General features: G+C 46.8%; 1 protein-coding gene across 8 annotated transcripts in view; it reads right to left on the bottom strand.

Annotated features, from left to right (window-relative positions):
• Positions 1–22,112, bottom strand: part of DENND1A (DENN domain containing 1A) — a 478,231-nt gene that overhangs the window by 47,758 nt on the left and 408,361 nt on the right. For all 8 annotated transcript variants that reach the window (XM_054584397.1, XM_054584400.1, XM_054584396.1 and 5 more), the window contains 6 exons: positions 18,917–19,021; positions 18,507–18,594; positions 16,505–16,545; positions 14,103–14,174; positions 12,811–12,867; positions 4,557–4,688 (listed from right to left, as the gene is read on the bottom strand). In XM_054584397.1, the coding sequence (XP_054440372.1) occupies positions 4,557–4,688; positions 12,811–12,867; positions 14,103–14,174; positions 16,505–16,545; positions 18,507–18,594; positions 18,917–19,021 (495 nt within the window). The remainder of the gene's footprint in view (positions 1–4,556; positions 4,689–12,810; positions 12,868–14,102; positions 14,175–16,504; positions 16,546–18,506; positions 18,595–18,916; positions 19,022–22,112) is intronic.

Genomic DNA, 22,112 nt, shown 5'->3' with positions numbered 1-22,112 from the left:
ACCTTGTCTGCAGGATCAATCAGCTGGGGGAAACGCAACCGAGGCGCTCTTGGGGCGGTCTGCTTGGTGTTCTCAAGGGGGCCCGTCCTCCCGCCTGCCGGAGCGCCCAGGCCCTGGCCAAGGCCCACGGCCCGCCCAGGTCCCCAGCCAGGGAGGGGCAGCTGCGCACTGCCGAGAAGCAGAGGGGCTTGCTGGCTGTGGAGTGTGAATTAGACACTAATTCAAGCAAATGTCTCCCGAGCCTGCTTCCTTCCCAGCTGATGGTGAAGAGTCAATACAATGAGCAGACACGTGAAAGCACCTAGCGGTCCCTTCATCTTGCTCAATGCAGGAAGCAGAGCAGCTTCCAGCGGGGTGCCCAGGCCCTGCGGGGGAGGACACTGCTTCCTCGTTCCTTCCACAGCCACAGGAAGGAGGGACCATCTGCCCCCGTGCCAGGAGGGGAAAGCCTGGGAAATGCTTGGCTTCTCTCTGTGCCCTCTTGCTCACTCCTGCCCAGAGGAGGAGGAGTCCTTCCTTGGAGGAGTTCCTTGGGACAAGGTAAGCCTGCTCCGGCATGGGGGGAGGTCACTGAGAGGACGTGACTGCCAGCTGACCAGAGACCTGGACCTGGGTTATGGGAGGCTCCTCAAGCGCCCCCCCCCCCCCCGCCTGCCCGCTTCCCTGTCCTTGGAATGTGCGCTTCCCCTGCCATTCCCACAGTGGGAGCCATTTTCAAGGACGTGGCCTTAAGAGATCATCTGGGTGGTATATGCGACCAAACCCTGTTAGGGCCTCCACACAAACTTTTAAGATTCTGGCGGTGGGTGTGGAGAACTATTCTTTTCGTGCATGCCCAAGACAGGCCTCATAAGTGAGTTCCCTTGCTTCCTCACCCTGCCACCTGCCAGGCTGGAGAGGCCTCCTTCCTCTTTGCGCTCTCCCTGTCCCCTATTACGAGGTCAGTGTGTGAACCAAGAGCACACCCTTCCGACTCCCGCTTGGGCGCGGCCAGCAACTGTCCCCTCCTCCTGGCGGAGTAGCTCCATCTCCCCAGTTCTGATGGGAAGTCTGAGCAAGCCCGTTTGGTCTCAAGTCTAAAGCAGTACCTGCCTTTCAGTGAAGAAGCTGGCACTCTTATCCTGTTTGATGGTCTCTTGGGCCTTATCTCGTGATTCTGAACTTGAAAGGTGGAAAAAAGAGTTACTCAAAGCCTCTCTAAACCTAACCATTTTCCAAGGTAGGGATAAGCATTCTCAAGTTACTTGAGATTTTGAACTCTTTAAATAAACCAGCTGATAAAGGTTCAGGGGATAACTCAAAATCCATCTGTTTTGCTCTTATTGTAGAACCACTAATGTGGTTCATCACCAGCTCTGAGTAAAGTTACGTACGTCCACTTTAGAAAACAAATGAATTATTCAATATGTTGACCAAATATCTTGGCACCTTGGTCCTGGGGGTGAAGAAGGTGCCTCTGTGGGGCCCCCAGAGTGCTCTGCGGTCACCTCTCTCGCTCTGGGGTGAGGCGGTCCATTTGCTGGTCTGTCTCCCTCTTTCTTCCCCACAAGGAATTACATTTTTAAAAAATATACAGTAGGCCTCAATACATGGATGAATGGATGCAGAATTAATGGAGGAATGTTATAGCCTTGAAGGAGGAAGCTCCAGTGAGGCAGAGAGGGGCAAGCGAGCACGTTCCCTCCCTGGCAGAGGCTCCCCTCTCGCCGCTCCTCACAGAGCTGCTGGCTGGGGGCTCCCTGCCACCCTGCCTACTGTCTGTGCGGAGCGCCTCTGGCTGGCTACATGGGCACTGGCTCTGTGAGGTGGAGGGACTGGTGCAACAGTCTCAACGGTCTCTGTCCGCACGGACAGCTAAGTGTTCTTAAAGAATAAACCCTGCAGAAATGCACACTCAAGGCAGGGGTCTTTTTGAGGTTAGCGTGCACTGTCTGGCCAGTTCGAATGATTTTGCTAGGACACATGCGCTTTACCAGACACACCAAAGAGCTGAAGTCTCTGCTTGGTGGGGAGCGGCAGTCAGACTGTCCTGGTTTCTGTACTGGTGATGTGGCCCTGGGCAGGTCTCTTCAGGTCTCTGAGCTCTAACTCTGAGACCACAGTGTACAGCTGATACCATAAAGTAGGTGATACATGGGTGCGCACTTAAATATTTTTTGATATGCCTTAGAAAAAACTTGGGCTAGTATATTGTCCCTATGATTTTGCTAATGTCATTGCTTAAGATGAGGCTAAGGTTAGGTCTCGGTCTATATAAAGGAAAATATCAAATCAAAAAGTAGTACAGGTAGTAGAAGAGTGTGGCAAAATTTTTGAAATGGAACCTGAAAGACTTCTTTGAGAAGAATGTGATGTCCCTAAAACTCACGCCTGCCGGTAGTAGGTGCTCTTGAGATGCTGCATGTTTAGGTCCAGGGCCGGTCCAACCAGGCGCCTGGGGAAGGACTGAAGGACAGCCTCTCTGGGGGCAAAGCTGGAAAGAGTGAAAAGAAAGGGCCTGCGGTTCCCCGGCCCATCCCCCCAGCAGCTAATCCGTCAGCTAACGAAGAAGCGGCGGCACCAGTGAGCTAGCCGGCAGTTCACTTACAGCAAACTGATTAGGAATGTTCAACCAACAGCAGACTGTAGACCTTTCCAGAGAAAATAAATAGAGTGTAGACTGTATGCAAATGTGTTTGTCACTTTGACAGCACGTCTCAATTAAGGCATCTCGCGGCTGCGGGTAGGCTCGGCGGCTGCAGCTGTAAGGGAAAGCCCGCTGCATGGCTGATACTCGGGGCTTGACCTTAATCCGCATGCATGCATTAAAAAACCCTGCCTTCCTGTACACTTGCATAATGCTGGCAGCCACGTGAGGGAAGTGACAAACGGGAAAAAAGCCACTTTCATCCTCTCCAGTTTACGGACCTGTGAAGGCACAGACAGCTCTTATTTCAACAGAGTTTGGGGTGGCTTTTTTAATTGTTTATCCCCCACCCGCACACACACACTCTTATTCTGCATTTAGCTGGGAATGACATTAAAGCATCTCTACTTCTTGCTGAAATGGAAAGAAGGTCTTTCTCCATTTCAAATAGGGCCTCCTTTTTTGTGTTTCGAAAATGGAATGTTTAACACCATGAAGTCCCTCTCCCCCGCCCCCTCTTTCTCTGTAATGGGCTCCAAACTCCAGCGAGGGGCTCTTTTCATGGGAAGGTTCGTGTGTGCAGGAACGAGGACAAAGGAAGGCAGGAAGCTGGCTCTGGAATGCCGCGCAGGCGACCACGGGGGCTGGGCTTTCAGCAAACCCAGCCCGGAACTGGGGCGCAGGTTTCTCCAGCAGGGCCTGGGCTGTGAGGAGGCAGCTCTTCAGGGCGCAAACGCCAACACGGTTTGAAGATCATCATTAAGCAAATGAGCACTGCCCCGTGGATGCTTCTTTCTTATGCTATATTTCAATTTTTATGACATGCCTTTTAAGTGTAAAATCAGAAAAGGGGGGATGAACCTCTCCAAGTTTAACATGTATGAGTGTATAATCTAAAAATATTGATTACAGAGGAAGATTCTTATGTTTTAACAACCTCACACCTTACAATCTTAACTCACAGCAACAATTCCATTAGTTCTCTTCATTTCTAAATAGCTCTATGGCTGGTACATAGTAGGCACCTGATAAATGTCTGCTGAAAACAAACTTTTTAAATGTATGCTTCTGGCTCCTTTATGTGAAAACACTGTACTCATATTTAAAATAAAATCTTAAAGACTATTTTAATTATGCTTCATCTAATAAATGGCTAAAGAATCCAGTGATTTCAGAGTAAATAACCTTGCAGATTCTTACTACAGTCATATCTTGCCAACAAAGCCATTTCTTATAAACCAAGAAATTACGACTTTTGTTTAATCAAGAGAGTCAGTTCAAGAGAAGGGGGAGTATGCAATCTTTTTCAACCAAAAATGTAATTACCGATAAGAAATGGGTAAAAAAATTTCAGTTTCTATACAGAGTACAATGTTTTACTTAAGAGAAAAAAAAATCAAACAGACAATTTTTCAAATGCTCAGGTCGTCGAAACAGTTGGTTAAAGAATCGGATCTCTAGAACCGTAGTGTGGGTGTTTACTCTGAGAAGCACGACTCCCGATATTGATTTTCAGGAAGTACATTAATAAAGAACTCCTAATTGATTTTTTTAAGACTTCGCTTGTTGCCTTTTATTTGAAGGTGCAAAGAAGGGCCTGGGATGCTAAAGTGTTCTAATGAGATGCTTAGCTAACAGAGGCACCTTAAACAGAGTGCCTTGGGGTGGGGGAGGCAGCAGCTGCATTTAATGACTTCATTCAAGAGTTCAGCTAGTTTATGACCAGAGCCACGCTGCCTCCTCAAAATTTTTGAAAATTCACATTCAAAACATGTTTGCACCAAATAAACATCTGAAGACGTGTAAACTCCATGGAGTTATTTTGACAAAGAGAGCTGAAATGAAAAAAGGGACGGCTTCATGTGCCACAGCCTCTGCTGAAAAGCAAAGCAAAGCAAACCCAGAACAGTTAAAGGGCCAGGGTACATACCTGTCCAAAGTGGACTGTGATTGGCCTTCGGTCTTCTCGGAACTTAGGGTCCTTGGCCTCCACCAGCGGGGATGGTGCAGTCTTTGGTAGCTGCTCTTCTAAGGTGGGGGCACAGCCATTCTCAGCGATGTCCTGCAGGGGAAAGCCACAGGGGCTGGTGTCAGGTCTTGGCACCTGCCATGAGCAAAGGTGCTCCCTCCAACCCCAAGGCTAAGCACCAGGCCATGGAACTCCCTCTGGGACATTTCAAGCCTATCCTCCTGCTAGAGGTGAAGGGGCTGGAAGGATAATGTGGCTGTTTGACTCTTAAGGACTAGAGAAACCTAAACCATACACATTAAGTTACAAAGACAACATAATAATTCACAATACTGGGGGGGAAAAAACCCTTTCATCTTTCTACTTTGCAGGGCTATTTTCATTTTTACATATTCACTTGGCCACATGCAGACATTTAAAAATTACTTGCAATCACAGCTCGTGCATAATTTTACATCCTATTTTTTCCTACTATATTAAAAGCATCTCCATGGTGTTGCATAGTCATTACAATGATTATTTTAATGGATGCATAATATTTCATTAAATGGCTATACAATAATTTAATAAACCATTCTACTACTATCAAGCATTTAGGTTGTTACCTTTCCCTCTAAACACCACCGTGGTAAACACTGCAATTTTTCTTTCTTTTGAATTATTTCTTTAATGGAAATCCTTAGGAATGAAATTACTGGGTCAAAAGATATAACCATTTTTAAGGCTTTTTACTCATTCTACCAATTTGCTTTCCAATTCACACACTACCAGCAATGGATGCGTTACAAGTTTCACAGCACTTGTTAGCCTCATCGTTTAAAAAATGCATCGCTAATGTGAGAGGTGAAAAATGAGACCTCCTGGTTGCTTTAATCTGCATTACTTTGATTATTCGGGACTGGGCCGTTTCCCCCACAGCTGTTACTGGGGACGCGGCTGTTTGTGAGAACGACGTGTTCGTGCTCCCTCTTCCTTAGTCCTGATCTTCCTGGCAGAGAATGAAGAGACTGAAATCTGAGTTAGGATTCTACGACTTGGAGAAAATTCAGGGTGCCAAGGTAATATTTTTAAATTTAGAAATTTATGTTTAATTTGGGCGTCTGATGAATGAAGTCAAATTCTAGGGAAAGGAAAAGCCTCAATGTGCAGAAGGCAGGTAAAGGCTCCTTTGGCCGCTGCTGGCAGATGACTGGACACACGGGTGTGTGGGTGGGGCTCACTTGTGCAATGAGAACCACATGCTTCATTTGAGTCATGAAATTGTTGAAATCTTCACTAAAGCAAGGCAGAGAATAAATACACAAATAAAATGCATTTAAATCATTATTTTTTCACCAAGTGAAAAAACCTCATAGAAATAATAAATACAATTTTCAATTCTTTTAATTGCAAAAACTAATACACACTTTGGTTAACAAAACATACACCTTTAGCACTTACTAAATTCTGCATATAAGGGTTTAACCATTGGTTACTCTTAACATCTCAGCCCAGTACAGCCTGGTGGCCCACGGAGAAAAGTGGGCCTTAACTGCATAATAATGCTTTAAGGAGGAAACGTATGTAACACCTGTGAGCTTCGGTCTCCTCATCTGTAAAATGGGGATACGGTAGCTGTGAGGTATAAAGGGTAACGTAACATAAAAGTGTGCAGAGCATTAACAATGGACTGTACGTGGTTCCCAATAAACTTCAGGAATTTCTGTGTGTGTGTGTGTATGTGTCTGTTAAGTCAACCCCACTTGCCCAGCTACAGAGTCTATACTACTTAGTTACAACACAGGGGGATGAGGACCTCTTGGTTTGCAGGCAGGGCTCACATCAAGTGGCCCACAAACCCTGACCTGGCTGAGGCTCAGTGATGAGAGAGGTTGCCGACAGCCAATTGGAAATGGCTCTTTTGGAAAGGGGCTGCCCTAAGGTGCTCAGGTCAAGTGGAACAAAGTGGGGGAGGGGCTCCTTCTATGCCAGAAAGTAACAAAGGGTTAAAGGGGCATTTTGGATTCAGTGGGGTTACTTAGAGGGCAGAAAAAAGAGGTGGAGTAAAGCCAAACAGTAAAAAAAAAAAAAAAAAAAAAAATTACTTTTGTTCAGGAAAAATATTTCAAGTGTGTGTGAGAGATTGGCTCAAAACAAGAAAAAAAAATAAATGGAGCAGGAACATGGTAAGAAACTACTGATGGTGATGAACACTCTATGGTAATAGCTCTTTAAAAAAAAGGTATATGGTAGTTTTGGGGGAAATGTCTTAGTTTAAGCTTAAGGTAAAAACACCATCTCCTAGTTTTGTTTTTTTACCACCTACTAGCTGTCTGATCTTTGCAATTCACTCAACCTCTCTGCAACCTATTTCTTATTTTTACAATGGGGAGACCACCTCCTGCTTGGGAAACTTCAAAGCCACTGGGACAATGGGTTAAATGAGATGAGATGTGAGGAAGCTTTGAAAAATGTTACAATACTGTGCAAACTGAATGTTAGATCCTTATTCCTGCAAAATGGGAAGCACACCATCTAAAAAGAGCTGCCCTGTGGCGAGCGCCTCCTACTGGCAGGCACTTTTCCAGCCCCTTGACCTTCACTATCACACTTGGTTTCCACAACAACGGAGAGGTAATAGGAATATCATGCTTTTACAGGTGAGAGAACAGGGCTCAGAGGGCAACTTCCCTAAGGCTACACAGCTAGTAAGTGGGAGAACCCAGAACTATGTGATTTCTGGCATTTAAACCCTATCAACCTTAAAAATAGCACCAGTGGAGGTTCTCTGAGATCAGGAGGTGCTCAGCAAGTCATCAGCTGTGATCTTCTCAGAAACCCCTTTTCTTACATGACTCTATGCTGCCATGCCTTAGGATAGCTGGGCGCTTATTTATCTTCTTATCCCTTGTGGTTTGGGTTCTCAGCCCAAAGCCTTGAACATACTACATCCTCTCCAATAAATCTTTGTATAGTTGAGTCACAGATTTGGGAGGCAAATGTGTCCAACATACAAACGTGCCTGTGCATCAAAAAAGTAGTGCAGTACATTAATTTTATTTAGTTAGAAGACCCAAAGGTATGAAAGACTTCTCGCAACGTCTCAAGGCTATATCCCCATGAATTTATTAACCTCTGCACTATTCCTTCTACCTGGAGAAGGACAACTGCTTCCTCCCAGGAGAGATGAGAGTGGGAGGAGCCCCAGTCAAGAAATAGGGCCAGTTTACATCCTGTCCTGTATCTGTTAGCAGAGGTCTTACACAGAGTAGGGACCCAGTAACAGAATGTCTTGGTACCCATGAGGAAAGAAATTGTGCGCTAAGAGCTAACGGAGAGGCCGATATGGGTGTGGGAAAAAGGCAGTCTCGGACCCTTCTTGTCTGAGAATTGGGAAAGCAAATTTGCGATTTATATCAAAACCGTCAGAGGTGCATGTCCTTTGGCTCATTAATTTCATTTCCAGAAATTTATCCTGATGAAATAATTCCTACAAGGTTTTATCTATGAAGATATTTGCCTAGAAAAAACGGGAACTTTATTGTCTAACAATGGGATTGACTAAGTAACGTATCTGTGTTCCTCAGATAAAATTTTACATGCCTATTTCAACAATGACATGTGGAAGAAAGTTAGTGGTCTGGGAAATGTTTAGCATATAGTAAGTGAAAAATGTAGGTTACAAAATGAGATAATTATCTTTTTGTTTGTCTGATTTGTTGAGTTTTCTTCAATGAACATGCTTTCTGTTTACAAATGGAAAGAAAAAATACTGTCACAATGTCACTTTAAAAAAGGAAAACCAAGAAGCCGACAGGAGGGATAAATCTGTTCCTTCTGAAGGGTCACAGAGAAGGAAGACACTAGACAGAGCTACAGATCAGAGGTCACCACTGGGTGGCACATCTCTTCCCAGGGGCCCGGCGGCCCTGTACACAGCCCTGGGTTCCTGCAAGTTCCCATCCCCTGGGAAAGCAAAGGGGTTAGGAAATAATTCAGTTCCTATCCCTTCTCTAAGAATTTGCTGGATCAAAACTCATGTCTGAGATCTAATCTCTACCTGCTGTGGAGAAGGCAGGGACAGCATTTGGTAAGTCCTTGGACAGAGCACCCATGAGAAGCCAGGAGGCAGGAAACCTAGAGGAGGAAGGGGGCCCTCAGCGGTCTTCGGTAGGCGTAGGGTGGCGGCTGGGCACGGAAAAAGCCGAGGATATGACTTCACGAGGCAAAGATATGAGTAGAGCGTTCCCAGCCCTGGGGAGCTAGAAAGCACAGCCTGGCTAAGGAGGGGTGGCCACTCCAAGGAGGTGGAAGGTATGAAAGGTTTCAACAAGGGGAGTGACTTGGCCTGAGCCGTGTTCTAGAAAGACTTCTCTGGTGGCTGTGTGGATGGCCGAAAGGGAGGTCCCATGCTGACCATGTTCTTGGGGTATGTGCACACGGGGTTTGGACACATTGGCTACTCCAGATGCGGGATATGAGAACATAAACAAGATGGAAACTCTAATTTACTGAGTGGCTACTAAGTGTTGCTGTTTAAACCCATTCCTCCTTCTAATCCTTAGAGTCATCCAGTAAAAATCTCTATTTCTCCTAGTTTATGGATGAGAAGAACTAGGTTCAGAGAGATCAAGTAAGTTACTCAAGGTCACACAGTATCTTATAAAACCAGCACATTGGAATCTAGCTTGTCTGCCTTAGGAGCCCAAATACCACACCACAGTGTGGGGGTTCAAAGAACTGCAGGAGTGTGGGACCGTACCATCTCTGACTCAGGTCCCTGGTTTCCATTTTCAGATTCGGACAGCACCCTTCTTTTCCAGTCTACTTCACACTTCAGCAAATGCAAATTAAAATACAAATACTGACATCAAAATAGGATCCAAAGTTGGAGCTTCTGTGATTGAGTCTGCAGCATATTTTAGGTGTCTGGAGGCTGGGAGCTCACAGCAGTGTGTTAAGGTGTGAAAAAGTCTGTTTGACAAGAATCTACCTAGATGTCCCTGCCTGGCACGGGCTTACTCACTCCCCTCAACACACTAGGGGACATCTGGCCAGGGACTCAAGCCTTTGCTAACCCAACAGTGACTCTGCTCCTTTTAATCAGAGAAACCGAGTCAACGAGCTCGATGAATCTTTTAACAATCAAAGATTTAGAAATTTTAAAAGGGGCTGTTAAATGGGCCCATTTAATGAAATCATTTTGACACTGAAGAAAAAGGTAATTTTTCAGGTATTCCCCCATAGGCAAAAAAACAAAACAAAAACAAAACAAAAAAAAGCAAACTTAAGGGAATATCTTAATGTTCCCTTCAGGCGAGGGGGAGCGCCTGTGCAGCCACTGCTTTTAAAACAGGGCATTCTGTAGCTGGCCTTGCACGGGCTGCTGACAACTGCCAGCCCGCCAGGCTGCCGTCCTCTGCAGGCCAGGTCTGGCGGGAGAGGCTTAGGAGGAGAGGGCTCTACTCTCCCTTTAGAAAGCAATGCCTTGGTAGCATCTTTACCATTTCTCTTCTTCCTAATTTTGAGCAAGTCAGGCTTCAAAGGAGGCCAAGCTGTAGAAGAACTTGACCACCGTGCTCCATTTATCCAGAGAAATATGTTACCCATCCTCCTTTTTTTGTGGTTGGGCTGAAGCAGAGCAGGTATGGAATAAAGCCACACTATAGAATCTATGACAATTATTTGCCAGTGGTCACATGGATACCCTGAAAGCTCCTGCTTCAGATGCTTTGCAAATCGGCAGCACAAATGAACAAGGGGTGGAGAAGGGGCCCTGCTCAGTCATATTAGAGATGGACCCTCCATACACCACGGTGACCTCCCCACAGGTCGGCCCCACATTTTCTATTTGCAATTCAAACCCAAGGCGAGGGCACAGAGGGCAAGATTGGGTTCTTGATTATATCTGTGAGGTCACCATTGCTATGCAGCGAAAGGAGGCCAGGTGGCAACCCAGTACATTTGAAAATTGGATCTTTGTTGGGAACTGCCTCGATTTCATAGCAGAAATGAAACTTGAGATGTCTGTATTAGCCGTATCGGGGGAGCCACATAGATATGTTGCCATATAAAGGGGAGGGGGCGGGCAGAAGGGGGACAAGAGAGCCAAGGAAATATTTCCTATTGCAGTGAGAGAGGTCAGATGAAGCCAAATCCTACATTAGTTCAAGAAAGGAAGCTGGGAGCTGTGCAGAAGACCAAGTCCTGTCTGAGCTGAACAATGCTAGAGTTTCAATTACAAAAGAAGCTCCTCTGAGCACAACTGCAAAGTATCAGGTCTGGAGAAATCCGTAAGACCGAAGAGGGGAAAGTGAAAATTGAAAAGGGTGCACTAATGGATCTGTCAACAGTCCGATGGTGACAAGCCACGTTTCTATAAAATGCCTTCACCATTTGTGTCACCTGAAATGTACCGACACTCTCTATAGAACATTATCTCCTGAAGTTATTCTTGAAAAGACTGGCAGGGGGAAGGGGAGAAGGGGAGAATGGGAGAAAAAAAAAAAGTCTGCCTCAGACACTATCAAGGAAAGGAAGGACAGGGAGAAGGCATGGAAGGAGAGAGATCTAGATTGTTTAAATGAACGTTTGAACAACAACATCAAAAACTTTGAGCGTAACCAGTTATTTGCAGAAATGTTACATATCACAAAAAGGGGATTTTCTTAATGCTCACACGTATGAGGAGGGAGGCAATGGCCTGCGGAGAGCAGATCTGGCCAGTAAGGCACATCTGTCCTCTGCCAGAGGCGGGACCCCTTTCTTTGCTCACTTCAAGTAATATTCTAATACCAGCCGGAGCCTGGGATCTAGTCATTAAGAAGGAAATAAGGTGAGAGAATTCTCCCCTCCCTGCCACTCCATTTTATACCTGTAATCCAATTGAGTTACATGCGACTGGGGTAGGAGATAAAAAGGTGTATTTAGGTCCTTAAGAATTCCACCTGCCAGTCTCTGGCAGGGTGCAGCAGACCACAGTTAAGGTCTCTCTGGATTTACATTACAAGATTTTTATTTCAGGACTTGAATTTCAGCTGCTAAAAATTCACTCTCAGCTGAAACTAAGAAACTAAATGCTTAGTCAGAGCAAATTATTTTGCAATTAAAAGAAAGGAATCAATTCCTTTGACCATTTCAAGTTAATTAGAGGTCCTTTCTGACTTCATAAAATTAAAACTGCTTTCAGTTTTTAAAAATCTGCCGAGATAGACAAGGGCTCTTATTAGAGTGGCACATTTGTGGTGTGTGGGATAATGAAGGAAATGATTCCAAACATCTTCTGGCAAACAAAACACTTGTTTCAGGAAGGCAGTACGAATATTGTAGTGGTCAGAGCAGAGATGCTGGACATAGATGGATCTGGAATCTAATCCTGGCTGGGCCAGGCTCAAGGAGTATAATGTGGGCCTATGACTTCACCTTTGAACCGTGGTCTCCTACACATGAAATGGGAGTAATACCTTGCAGGGTGGTTCTAAGGATTAAATATAAAGCTCCTAGCCTGGACCATCCTTAGCTCTTAATGAAGGGTGGCCGCAATAGCAATGATGTCGACATTCATAATAATATGAAAATGCTCTTTCTGTTACAGTAACTTCCCTGCGCGTCTAGAGAGTCGGGTCGGAGGACTCTCAGTCAGGATGTAGCTTGTATGATTTTGTACAATTTTACCAATGGTCCAAGAAGACAGTCAGAGCCTCTCCCTGTCCCGCCAAGAGTCTCAGACATGAAATGCTGGTCTCCTCTGGGTTAAAACCACCACTGTGGGGAGCGCCTGCAGTGTCCTCCTGAAACCCATCCTCTGTGCCCTGTGTCTGTGCCGTGCGCAACCGCAGCAGTCAGTTCTCTGGAGGTGCTCAGGGTTCTGGCTGCAACCAGACCCAGGCTGGCTGTAGGAGGGGGTGGTGCTGAGAGGGGACACCGAACCAATTTCTACAGGCCTGGGTGCACCCTGGGACTGGTGGGGTGGGCGAGGGACAGACCAACAATGCTAACTCTGAACTTGCTTGCCTTTGTGGGTTTAAGCCAGAGTCTTAATGTTATTTGAAGACAGTTTTTTTTTGTCTGTGAATATTTTTATAACAGTGTGAAAACTCCCGGACAGCTGGTAATGCATTTTGAAGTGTGCTAACCACGCTGTATCAAACAGCCCTCTATTGATCACATCATACTTTTTTGTGGCCACGCGTTTCATACATGGTACTTATACATTTTGAATAAGAACTTCAAGTACCTTTTGCTTCAAGCGGTTTTTCACCTCTTTTATTCCCATTTTTGCATGATCTTTTGCCTGCATGAAAAATTAATTTAAGTTAAGATTCCCTTTCTGTTTCCAGCAGGGACTATGCTTGATTTCAGTCCGTTGTGAATCACCTTCTCTGATTACTATAAAAAAAAAAGGAAAAATGGGATCATCAAGTTGAAAACATAATGGCTATGAAAACAAATACAACGTTAAAAGGTTAAAAAAAAAATCCCTTAAAGAGGCTACAGAGATTTTAGTTTCCGCATTTTGATGGCACAGATTCCTCCCCCACCCACCCTCCCTGCCCCCTGAAGCCCTTCTGCTGCTCTCTATAATAATTATTTATCTCAGCAGCCTGGTGACAGCAACCAGTGAGAGTTGGGCAGTAGCTTTTCTGGCTGCAAGATTCAGAATATCTATTACATGTCACCAGGGCAGGGCCTCAGGACCAATTTTCTGGTCCGGCTGAATGGCCTGAATGGACACATCACTGGGTTTCTCCAGGGCCATTTCTAAAATCTCATTCCGGCAGACACCCTGGCTTTCATTCTCTGTCATTTTAGACCCGTGTGGTTCTGTTGGCAGCCACCTTCCCTGTTAAGGTAACTGCAATTTAAGCAAAGAAAGGACTAACGAAATTAAAAATGGAAATAAAACAAAACCACGTCAGGTAAGTAGCTCAGAGTCAAATCAGCAAGCACGAGAAATCATGAGAAACAAATACTTGATGTACAAGATGAAGCATCGGGAGCTGACGTGTTCTCCTATTTTCATTCTGCTGTGTGCACGAGTTCAATAACCATGCATTTTCCTAGAAGGGCAGTGATGAGATATGATGAAGAATTTGGAACAAAAATTAGGGGGTATCTCCCACCATAAACACTCTTCGGTAACCTGCAAAGGAGCTGCTTTATTTTGACATAATAACGGGGATAGTCAGGAAAGGTTTGCTAGAACACCCGAGAGACGGCGTCTCCAGGTCTCAGGGACGCGGGCATGGGGCAGCCAGCATTTAGCCACCCAGCCTACGTTTTAAAAGCTAAAACCAGTAGCCTCCCATTTCTCTCATGTGGCAGCTGCAGGCAGAAACCCTTTAAATTGAAAATGTCACTGACCTGGTCATAAAATATCAATGCTGGGTAACTCTGAGAGCACTGAGAGCTTTAGGAAATAGTACAGCAGCCTGCGCATAATCTCTGTATGTAGGATCAGGCATATTTAAGAGTCTCGTCATGCTAAAGAACAGCTGTTTGGATCTTGAAACCAAGACCAGTACTTACAAACTTATAGACAGTCTTCATGGCCGGGTTTGCTTTCGTTTTCACAGTATTCAGGATTGCTCCACTTCCTTTCTATAATAAAAATGTCAATTAGCAATTTGGACTGAAGATATAGTAGTCCAACACCAACAAAGACCTCTTCTCTTTAATCAAGTTAAGCAACACTTCAAGGGTGTGTAATTTAATTAGAGAAATAGGCCTGGATGGTAACTGGTCCCAGGCAATTAGTCATGGCCATGGCAGAATCACTATGGGTACTGGGGGCAGGGTGGCTGGGGATGGTGATAATGAGCTGAGGGGACTCGAGGCTCAGAACTTTGCTTGGCACCTGACCGCGGGCTGGAAGGAAAGCCCATCATAGGCTCTCCGAGGCAAGGGCTTTCCCATAGTAATCTTCACCTTCTCGAGACAGTCTAGTTACTGTGGACAGCATTAAGGTACACTTCATAACAGTGGACCGTGTGGCTGATACCAAGCGGGGGCAGAAAAGTGGGGGCCTGATCAGCCAGGCTTATCTGGCTACTCTGGAAACAGGCTGCCTACCCTCACCCTCGTACCTTCCTTTGCTCTCCCTGTGTTATTTTCTAATCACTCTGGTAGGCTGTCTTCCTTAACACCTATATCTTGAGCAAGGAAAAGATTGAATAGCCATACATGTTAGTCATGGCTTTAGTATGACTCCAACAGGCTGATTTCTTGGTTCAGTTTCTTTAGGAGAGAGAGCAGGGGAAGAAGAGGGGGAGGAGGAGGAGAGGAGAGGAGGGAAGGCTTTCCCAGCACACAGGAAGCAGTGAGTGGGTATGAAGCACACAGGCCCAGGCGCTGGGGGGCGCACCGAGGGGATGCCCTGTGCCAGGCTCTGAGGCTACTGAAGCACAGGATGTGCTTCAAAGGCCTCAGTCCGTGGGGCACACCAGGGTAAGTAACCACAAGCTAAGGTGATGGGAGCTGTGTGCACAGGAGTGTGGAGGCAGCTCATCGTTTGGAAGGTCGGAGAAGGCTTTAGTGGATGAAACATTTGGCCTGGTCCATGAAGTTCCAGGAGGAAGGGTAAGAACACCCTTGGGATAGGATATAGCACGTACAAAAGTACAGAAGCTGGAAAGCCATGGTGTGCCTGTGAGTAACAAGCAGTGAGTATGTCACGGGAGGGATGGCAAATGGGGCTGAGAGGCCAGATGGGGTCAGCTCCCAAAGGGCCAGGATCAGGAGCCTACACTCTAGGATTTTTAATCAAATGTATCACATAATCAGATCTGTAGTGGTTTCAAAAGATAATTCCAACTGATTTGAGCAGAGAGAGAGAGGCTGCATCCAGTGGATATATAAAAGAATGAGATAATGTAGTTATTGGGATTAACTTTTAGCATAATTTTTGGTGACTTCCCATATTAGAAATTTTGAGCTTTAATTAAAAACATCACAATTTAACCTAGAAAGCATTCTATGTTGCAGGACAATATGAAATTTTCACCTACTCATTTATTCCATTCTGCTTTCCAAAATTACTCAGTATTCAATTTCAATGGTCCTTTGGAATAGTAAACTCTCTTTATCAATCAATCAACAAGTTCTTATTGCTTGCCTATGATTTGCCAAGTGCCCCGTTTGGCCGTACCAGAAGAACAAAAGAAGCCTTTCACTGAGGCACTCCTTTCTATCGGCCAACTGCAGCCACTTCCAAGGGACCCGCCTTGGCAGCAGTGCACTTGGCCCACAAGCAGGGGGAGAACACTTATCACATTATGCTGGAGGTGCCTGTTTACGTGCCTGCCTCCTGAACAAGCTGGGGGGCTCCCCCGGAGCAGGGCCTGTGTCTGCTCCCCACTGAGTCCTGGCTCCAGTGTGGCGCCAGGCACGTAGGCCTTCAGCACACACTCACTGATAAAGCTGTGCAAGGGAAAGGCAAGAATCTGAATTCTTCAGTGGCTCCTGAAGCCCTAAGCACCTGGCTTCTAACATGACAAGAAGCCATTCACAGCAACAGTGAGGGGATGAAGAGGCCTCCCAGTGATGTGCTCTCCATCTTCCCAGGAGCCTTGGCTGTGAAAAACAACACAGCAAGAGGGATGTGTTTTTGGTTTTCCCATGAAAATTTTCCAGTTGCACTAGCGCTACAAACAGATACCTAGAAATGTTCTAAGATGATGACATCCATTTGACACGCCTTGGCCGCCGTCCTGGGATGAGGAAGCCTCTCCTGGCTCTCCTCACCCGCACCGGGAGATGGCTTTGGACAGTCTCATCCTGCCCGTCTCCACCTGGCTTTACAAACAAAAGCTGTCTTCAGCTGACAGAGAGGAGTGCCCCAGGCTGAATGACAGCCCTGTGGGTGGCCGGGAAGCACAGGGCTGCCAGGAGGCTAAGGAGGGGCCCCGCTGCTCGGAGGGGCGCACACTTACCCGGACTGTGGAGAGCCACTGGTGGTACAGTTTATCGCTGCCTGGGGGGAGAGGAGGCAGAGAAGCTGTCATTTAAAGTAGCTGTGTGCACTCAGGACCTTCCCAGTTGCTTTCAGCATGCAGGCCTTGGAAAGTTCAAAATCTGGAGAACACGGAGGCGCCCATGCCCCAGGCCCTGAAGGAGGCAGCAGCCAGCTGCCGCCACAGCTTTTTCCTCCCAAACAGGGATCTGATCCCATCAGTGCCGGGGTACAAACCATGGCCTTCCTCAGTGCGTACTGAAGAGAGGGCAGACCCCTCAGCTCAGTGCCTCGCCTTGCCACTCCATCCTGTGCTGCCGTCTTCCAGGACCCTCCTCTCCACTCAGAGGAACTGCCTGGGGCTCCCTGGCTACGACGTCCTTGTGGTCCTCCATTCCTCCTAAGTGCCCTTCCCCTTGCCTGGTCATTGTTCCCTACTCTGCTCCCTACTTGCCGGCTCAGTACACACCACCACCGGCTCTGATGCCATTTCCGCTGTAAGCTTCCTTCACCGGGACAGCCCTCTACAGTGGGTAACGCTCAGAAGTCCCTGTTCTCTGGAGCCCTGTGAGCCACCCTGGGGCAGGAAACACTGGGCTGCTGTCCCAGTGCAAGCGCACTGCTGGCCACACATTCAGTGCTTGACGCTCCTGAGTGGTGGCGGGGAAAGAAAAAGGAGGTGCTGTTGGGGAGTGGGTTCATTTTATCTGGTGGGGTAAGGAGGTCTTGTCAGTAAACAGCTTTTCTAGACATTCTGAATGATCTGACTTACTTGAGCAACATATAAGGCCCATCTTCTAAGGTCAGATAGTCAACTGTCGGAACTACTCAAAACTGCCTTTGTGAAGCTCTCCTGTTACACAGTGAGAATTCAGAGCTCCATTCTAATTGCACAAAAACCTATTTCTACTCCTTTTCCTGCATTGGCTTGATGTGCATTTGTCTTTAGCTATGCATCTCTTTCTCCTACCAGTCTGAGGGCGGAACTGGGCCCTCCATCTCCTACTCTACAGGGCTCTGGACACAGCAGGCGCTCAGGACGTGTCATCAGTGATCCACTGTGACCGTGGGACTCACACATGGGTTTAACTGATCAGCTCTCCCTGTAGCACAGGCCAGGTGGGCCTGTGAAAGGGGTTTTGCAGGCGACACTTTGCCTGACTCTATGAGTTTATGGATGGCCAGCTGGGTTATCAGCACAGTCCACACCAGACACATGCCCAGCCATAAAAATAAAAGGAGGCCAACAGTATGATGATCATCGTCTTGCTTTTAGTTTAGTTTTTGCTGCCAAAGACTGAGGCTTGGGGTTTTGGAAAGGATGCTGAGTGGGGATTCAGAAGGTAGTGCGAGCCACTAACACTTCTCTGGTCCTCAGATGCCACCCTCCCCCCCGCCCCCGAAACGTGAGAGGATGATCCCTTTAGTTTTAAAGGCAGCTAGAGACCGGGCACTCTGCACTGCTTTCATATTTAAAGAAACATTTGCTGAGCAGTGAGCCTGTGCCAGGGTCTGTCCCGGGTGACTGACCGCACAAACCTTCCCTCATGGACTCTGATGTAATTGTAACAGGAACCCTATGAGGCAGGCACTGTCCCTCTCAGAGCAGAGATAGAAACACTGCAGCTGAAAGAGCTGAAATGACTTGACCGGGATCTCACCGTTAGCAAGGTGGCAGAGTCCTGACCTGAACCTAGGTCTCCTACACTGCACCATGCTGGCTGTTGTGTTTAAGCTGACTCCCCGCTAAGTCCAATCCCAGGGAAGTAACTGACCCCAGCACAGAGGATTTCAGATGGGCCAACGTGCATCTCATCAGAAAACGAAGAGGAATTCCTCAAGCAATTCAAGGCCAGTGTTGAAATCACTTTCTCCGTAACTCCCAGTGAAGGAAACAAGAAGTCACTGCCACTCCTTGCCAAACATACCCTAATCCCACATAACAGCCCTCAGCACAGAAAGGAAAATGAGACGCTTCTCACCAGCATACTCGCCCATGTTGATTTCCTCTTCAAAAACATCACTGAAACCTTCGCCAGAATTGAGAAGGTCTAATCTACCATCGATAAACTACGGAAAGAAAGAACAAAAACATAATAGTGTACACAAAGAAACAAGACAGAACAGCATTCAGCTGGCACCTTAGCGTATGACCAAAGAAATGCCACATTTGCCAAGACAGAAAAGGGCCTCTGGAACTGTGAGTTTCTGAAATTGGGCTGCACGGCTAAGATGGCCTGCAGAACCTCAGGGCATACTTGCAAGGGTCTGCCTGGGTGCCGAGCACCCTCCTCGCCCAGCCCCCCACTCGCCGCCTCCGTGCTCAGCCAGGACAGCCACAGAAGGCCCCGCCAGGGGACCAGATGCAGGCCGGGCCAGGGAGGCTAGGCACCTGTTTGAAGAGCTGCAGCTGTGTGGCATTCTGCAGGAACTGCCTCATGGCTCCAGAGCGATAGTGGGACACGAAGGCTTCCTCGCAGAAGGTGATTGGCTCCCCCTGGGAAGTGGAGAAGGGGAGAGGATGGTGAGAAGCATGGAGTACGAGGGGTCAGTTCTTAAACTCCACTAAGTAGCGCTTCTACGTCAGCTAATTAGATCCTCCTCTACCTGGTAAAGTGGCTATTATCAACGATGGCATCCTGGACTTCGGCTTAGGAAGCTGTGTCAGAGAGAAAGTCATTCTGCAAAGTCACAGAGCTGGTGGGCAGAGGAGTGGGAACCAAAGGCTGGACCCCACCCCACCCCCTTCCGTATCCCAACAGCAAGTCAGTGGATGGGCCCTCCAATGGGAGAAACTGTCTCAGACAGCACCTTAAGCAGAAGGAGCCCTGCTACATGAAACAGCCAGCTGCTCTGGTGGGTGCTGGGGTGGTGGCTGGGCTCTCCGTGCATGGAGGTCTTCCCTCTCCCTCCCCTACCCCGACTTCCTGTGCCTTAGCAGTTGCTAAGGCACAAACTGGGGAACACGATTTGAAAACCACTTACCCAGTGATCTTAACCTAGAGCAAATTACAATTTCTAAAGAATTATTTATACAAAAAGCAGGGATGATAAAAAATAAAATTTACCATCCAGTCAATTTTGTGTTTATGCTGTTTGATAAGGAAGTTTGCTTTTACCAAACAACATTTTTATGAGTCAAAAAAAATGACACCCTAAGCTTAAAAAACATGCCATCTTGTAGTCAACACCTCTATCCTCCTTTGAAGGCATCCAGAGTGCTCATCTACCAGACAAGTCTTTAATTTTAGCGGTGTATTCTTAATTCTGGAAGATCAGACTTTTCTGTCTTGAACTGAATTAAAGGTACCCCTTGCTTCACAGACTTGGTGGCAAACAAGAGATGTTTGAAGCTCCACTTTTATCCTGTTTTAATGAGTTACGTAAGTGTTAAAATTGCTGTCTAGCTGCTGTAAATTCCAAGAGTCCCTCCTGCTTAAATTTAGCCAATATTAGCCCAGCACCTGGGCAGACTTACTGCACAACGGGGGCAAGATGACCCGAAAAAGTTAGGGTGAGGGGGAGTATTTATTTTTATACTGTTACACTTCTAACTTTACAAAGGATATGAGGCAGCTTACATGAGCGCACAGAACAAAGAAAGAAGACCTGGAATAGATATAAATATATAAAATGTAATTATTTGGTAAAAGAGTATCTAGATACACAGGACCTACATGATTTCTAAAATTGTTACCAAATTCGTTCTGAGCTTCCTGGCTGTTGAAGCAAGAAGGAAAACAATGCAGATTTTACATTGTCTATGAGAAAAAAAAAGTATACCAATTCCTTAGGGAAAACACAGAATTCTCATGCCACTTTACACCGTTTAAGAGAAAAAAAAGCACCAGTTCCTAAGGGAAAAGAGTTTTCAAGCCATTTATTACTTGGCATGGCTTTACACCTTCCTTGCTAGAGATCTAGAGATCAGCTAGTGATAACCAACAGAAGCCCAGCGGAATGCCATTCCTGTGGCCTGAAGTTTTGCTTCTCACCCTTGGGACCAGCGCAGGACAACCGAGTTGTGATCTCCGTGAGCACAGTGCAACTCAACACTGAATGACCCCTGATGGGTACCGTCAGCTCAGACATCTTTCGTGAGCTCCAAACCTATGTCACCGTCCCCGCCTGGGTGGCCGACTAGCACTTCAAACTCAAAATGGCCTGACCTTCCAACTATTACCCCATTGGATCGCACCCCAAATCTGTTTCTCTTTATTATTTTTTATTGATGAGAGAGAGAGGGAGATAACAGATTTGCTGTTCCACCTATTTATGCATTCACTGGCTGATGCCTGTATGTGCCCTGACCAAGGATCAAACCCACAACCTTGGTGTATCGGGACGATGCTCTAACCAACGAGCTACCTGGCCAGGGCTCTTTCTTCCTTACCATTATCCATAGCTACCCACGGCAGACCTATGAGACCTCCCCTAGTCCTTCCCGTGTTACCAGTGAAATGTCTTAGCTTTGTCCCTGCTCTCCGCCCCATGCCTCTGGCACAGGCCTGACTGCAGTGCGGAGGTTTAACTCGATGTCCCTTTCCTGTTTCATTCCTCCCAGTAACTCCAATCCTTCAGGCAAAAATGCCAATTGTAGCATGTCACTGTTCTACTCAAGAATTCTGGTTGCAAAGATAATATATTTGTTTGATTATCTGATTACTGTTTGCTTCTTCCACTAGATTATATATTTCATGTGGGCAGGAATGGTACCTGTTTTGCTCAACACCGCACACCTAGCAACATGTGTTTCACATATATGGGGTCCTGGGTGGGAGAGGAAAGAAAAAGTCCTAGCTCTTTAGCTTGGCAAACAAACGTTTCCTAAGTGGACCCTTGCTTTCTTTCTAGAGTCCTTCTGTGTCCCTTTCTGCTGCTCCCCGACGTACCTTATGCTCCCAGAGCACCTCCGAATCACATATCATGTTCTTTACCACTTTCTTCCCTGCTCTTCCCCTTCCTACTCCTTCCACCTGCATATCCTTCTTGTAAGCACAAGTCTTTTGCTATAGTCACTCACGCCTGCTTGATGCTCCCACAGTACCTTATGCACTCCTGGGTGCTGGGAAATGTGCACTGGTGTCCCCTGTGACCAGGAGCTCAAGAGGGCATTGGCCCTGCTGGGCTCATCTCTACAGTCCCTGGGGACAGTGCAGAGCCAGCCCCATGGATGTGGGTTAAAGAACTGCAGAATGAACTTGACTCTGGTTCCTGTCACAGGAGCCCTGAGGTCCTGGAGGGGCTGAGACACCATTCGCCCGATGGGGAAGGAGATCTCCGAGCACAATGCCAGGTAGTGACACTTGGTCGGGGGAATTCAGAGCTGCTGAGGGAAAGCTCACTGAATTGTTAGCATTCACTCCTGGAGTTTGGACCCAGCACTGCCAGGAAGGAGAAATCTGTTGAGGAATCAATGAATTCAAGAGAGTCTGCAGCCAGGGCTAGAGGCGAGGGCAGCCTGAGGCAGGATTTAGCTGCAGGAGAGCAGAGGGAGTCTCACCTTCAGGGACACAGGGGCATTTTAGGCCTGTTGTCTTCTTACTGGGTCAGATCTCTGTGTCATAAAAACAGACAAAGGGACATGG

Source organism: Pteronotus mesoamericanus, unplaced genomic scaffold (assembly GCF_021234165.1).
Source record: "Pteronotus mesoamericanus isolate MK-2021 breed Mesoamerican mustached bat unplaced genomic scaffold, CSHL_Meso_final contig_78, whole genome shotgun sequence".
Lineage (NCBI taxonomy): Eukaryota > Metazoa > Chordata > Mammalia > Chiroptera > Mormoopidae > Pteronotus > Pteronotus mesoamericanus.
Note: the sequence above shows the minus strand (reverse complement) of the source record. Positions and strands in the feature narration are given on the sequence as shown.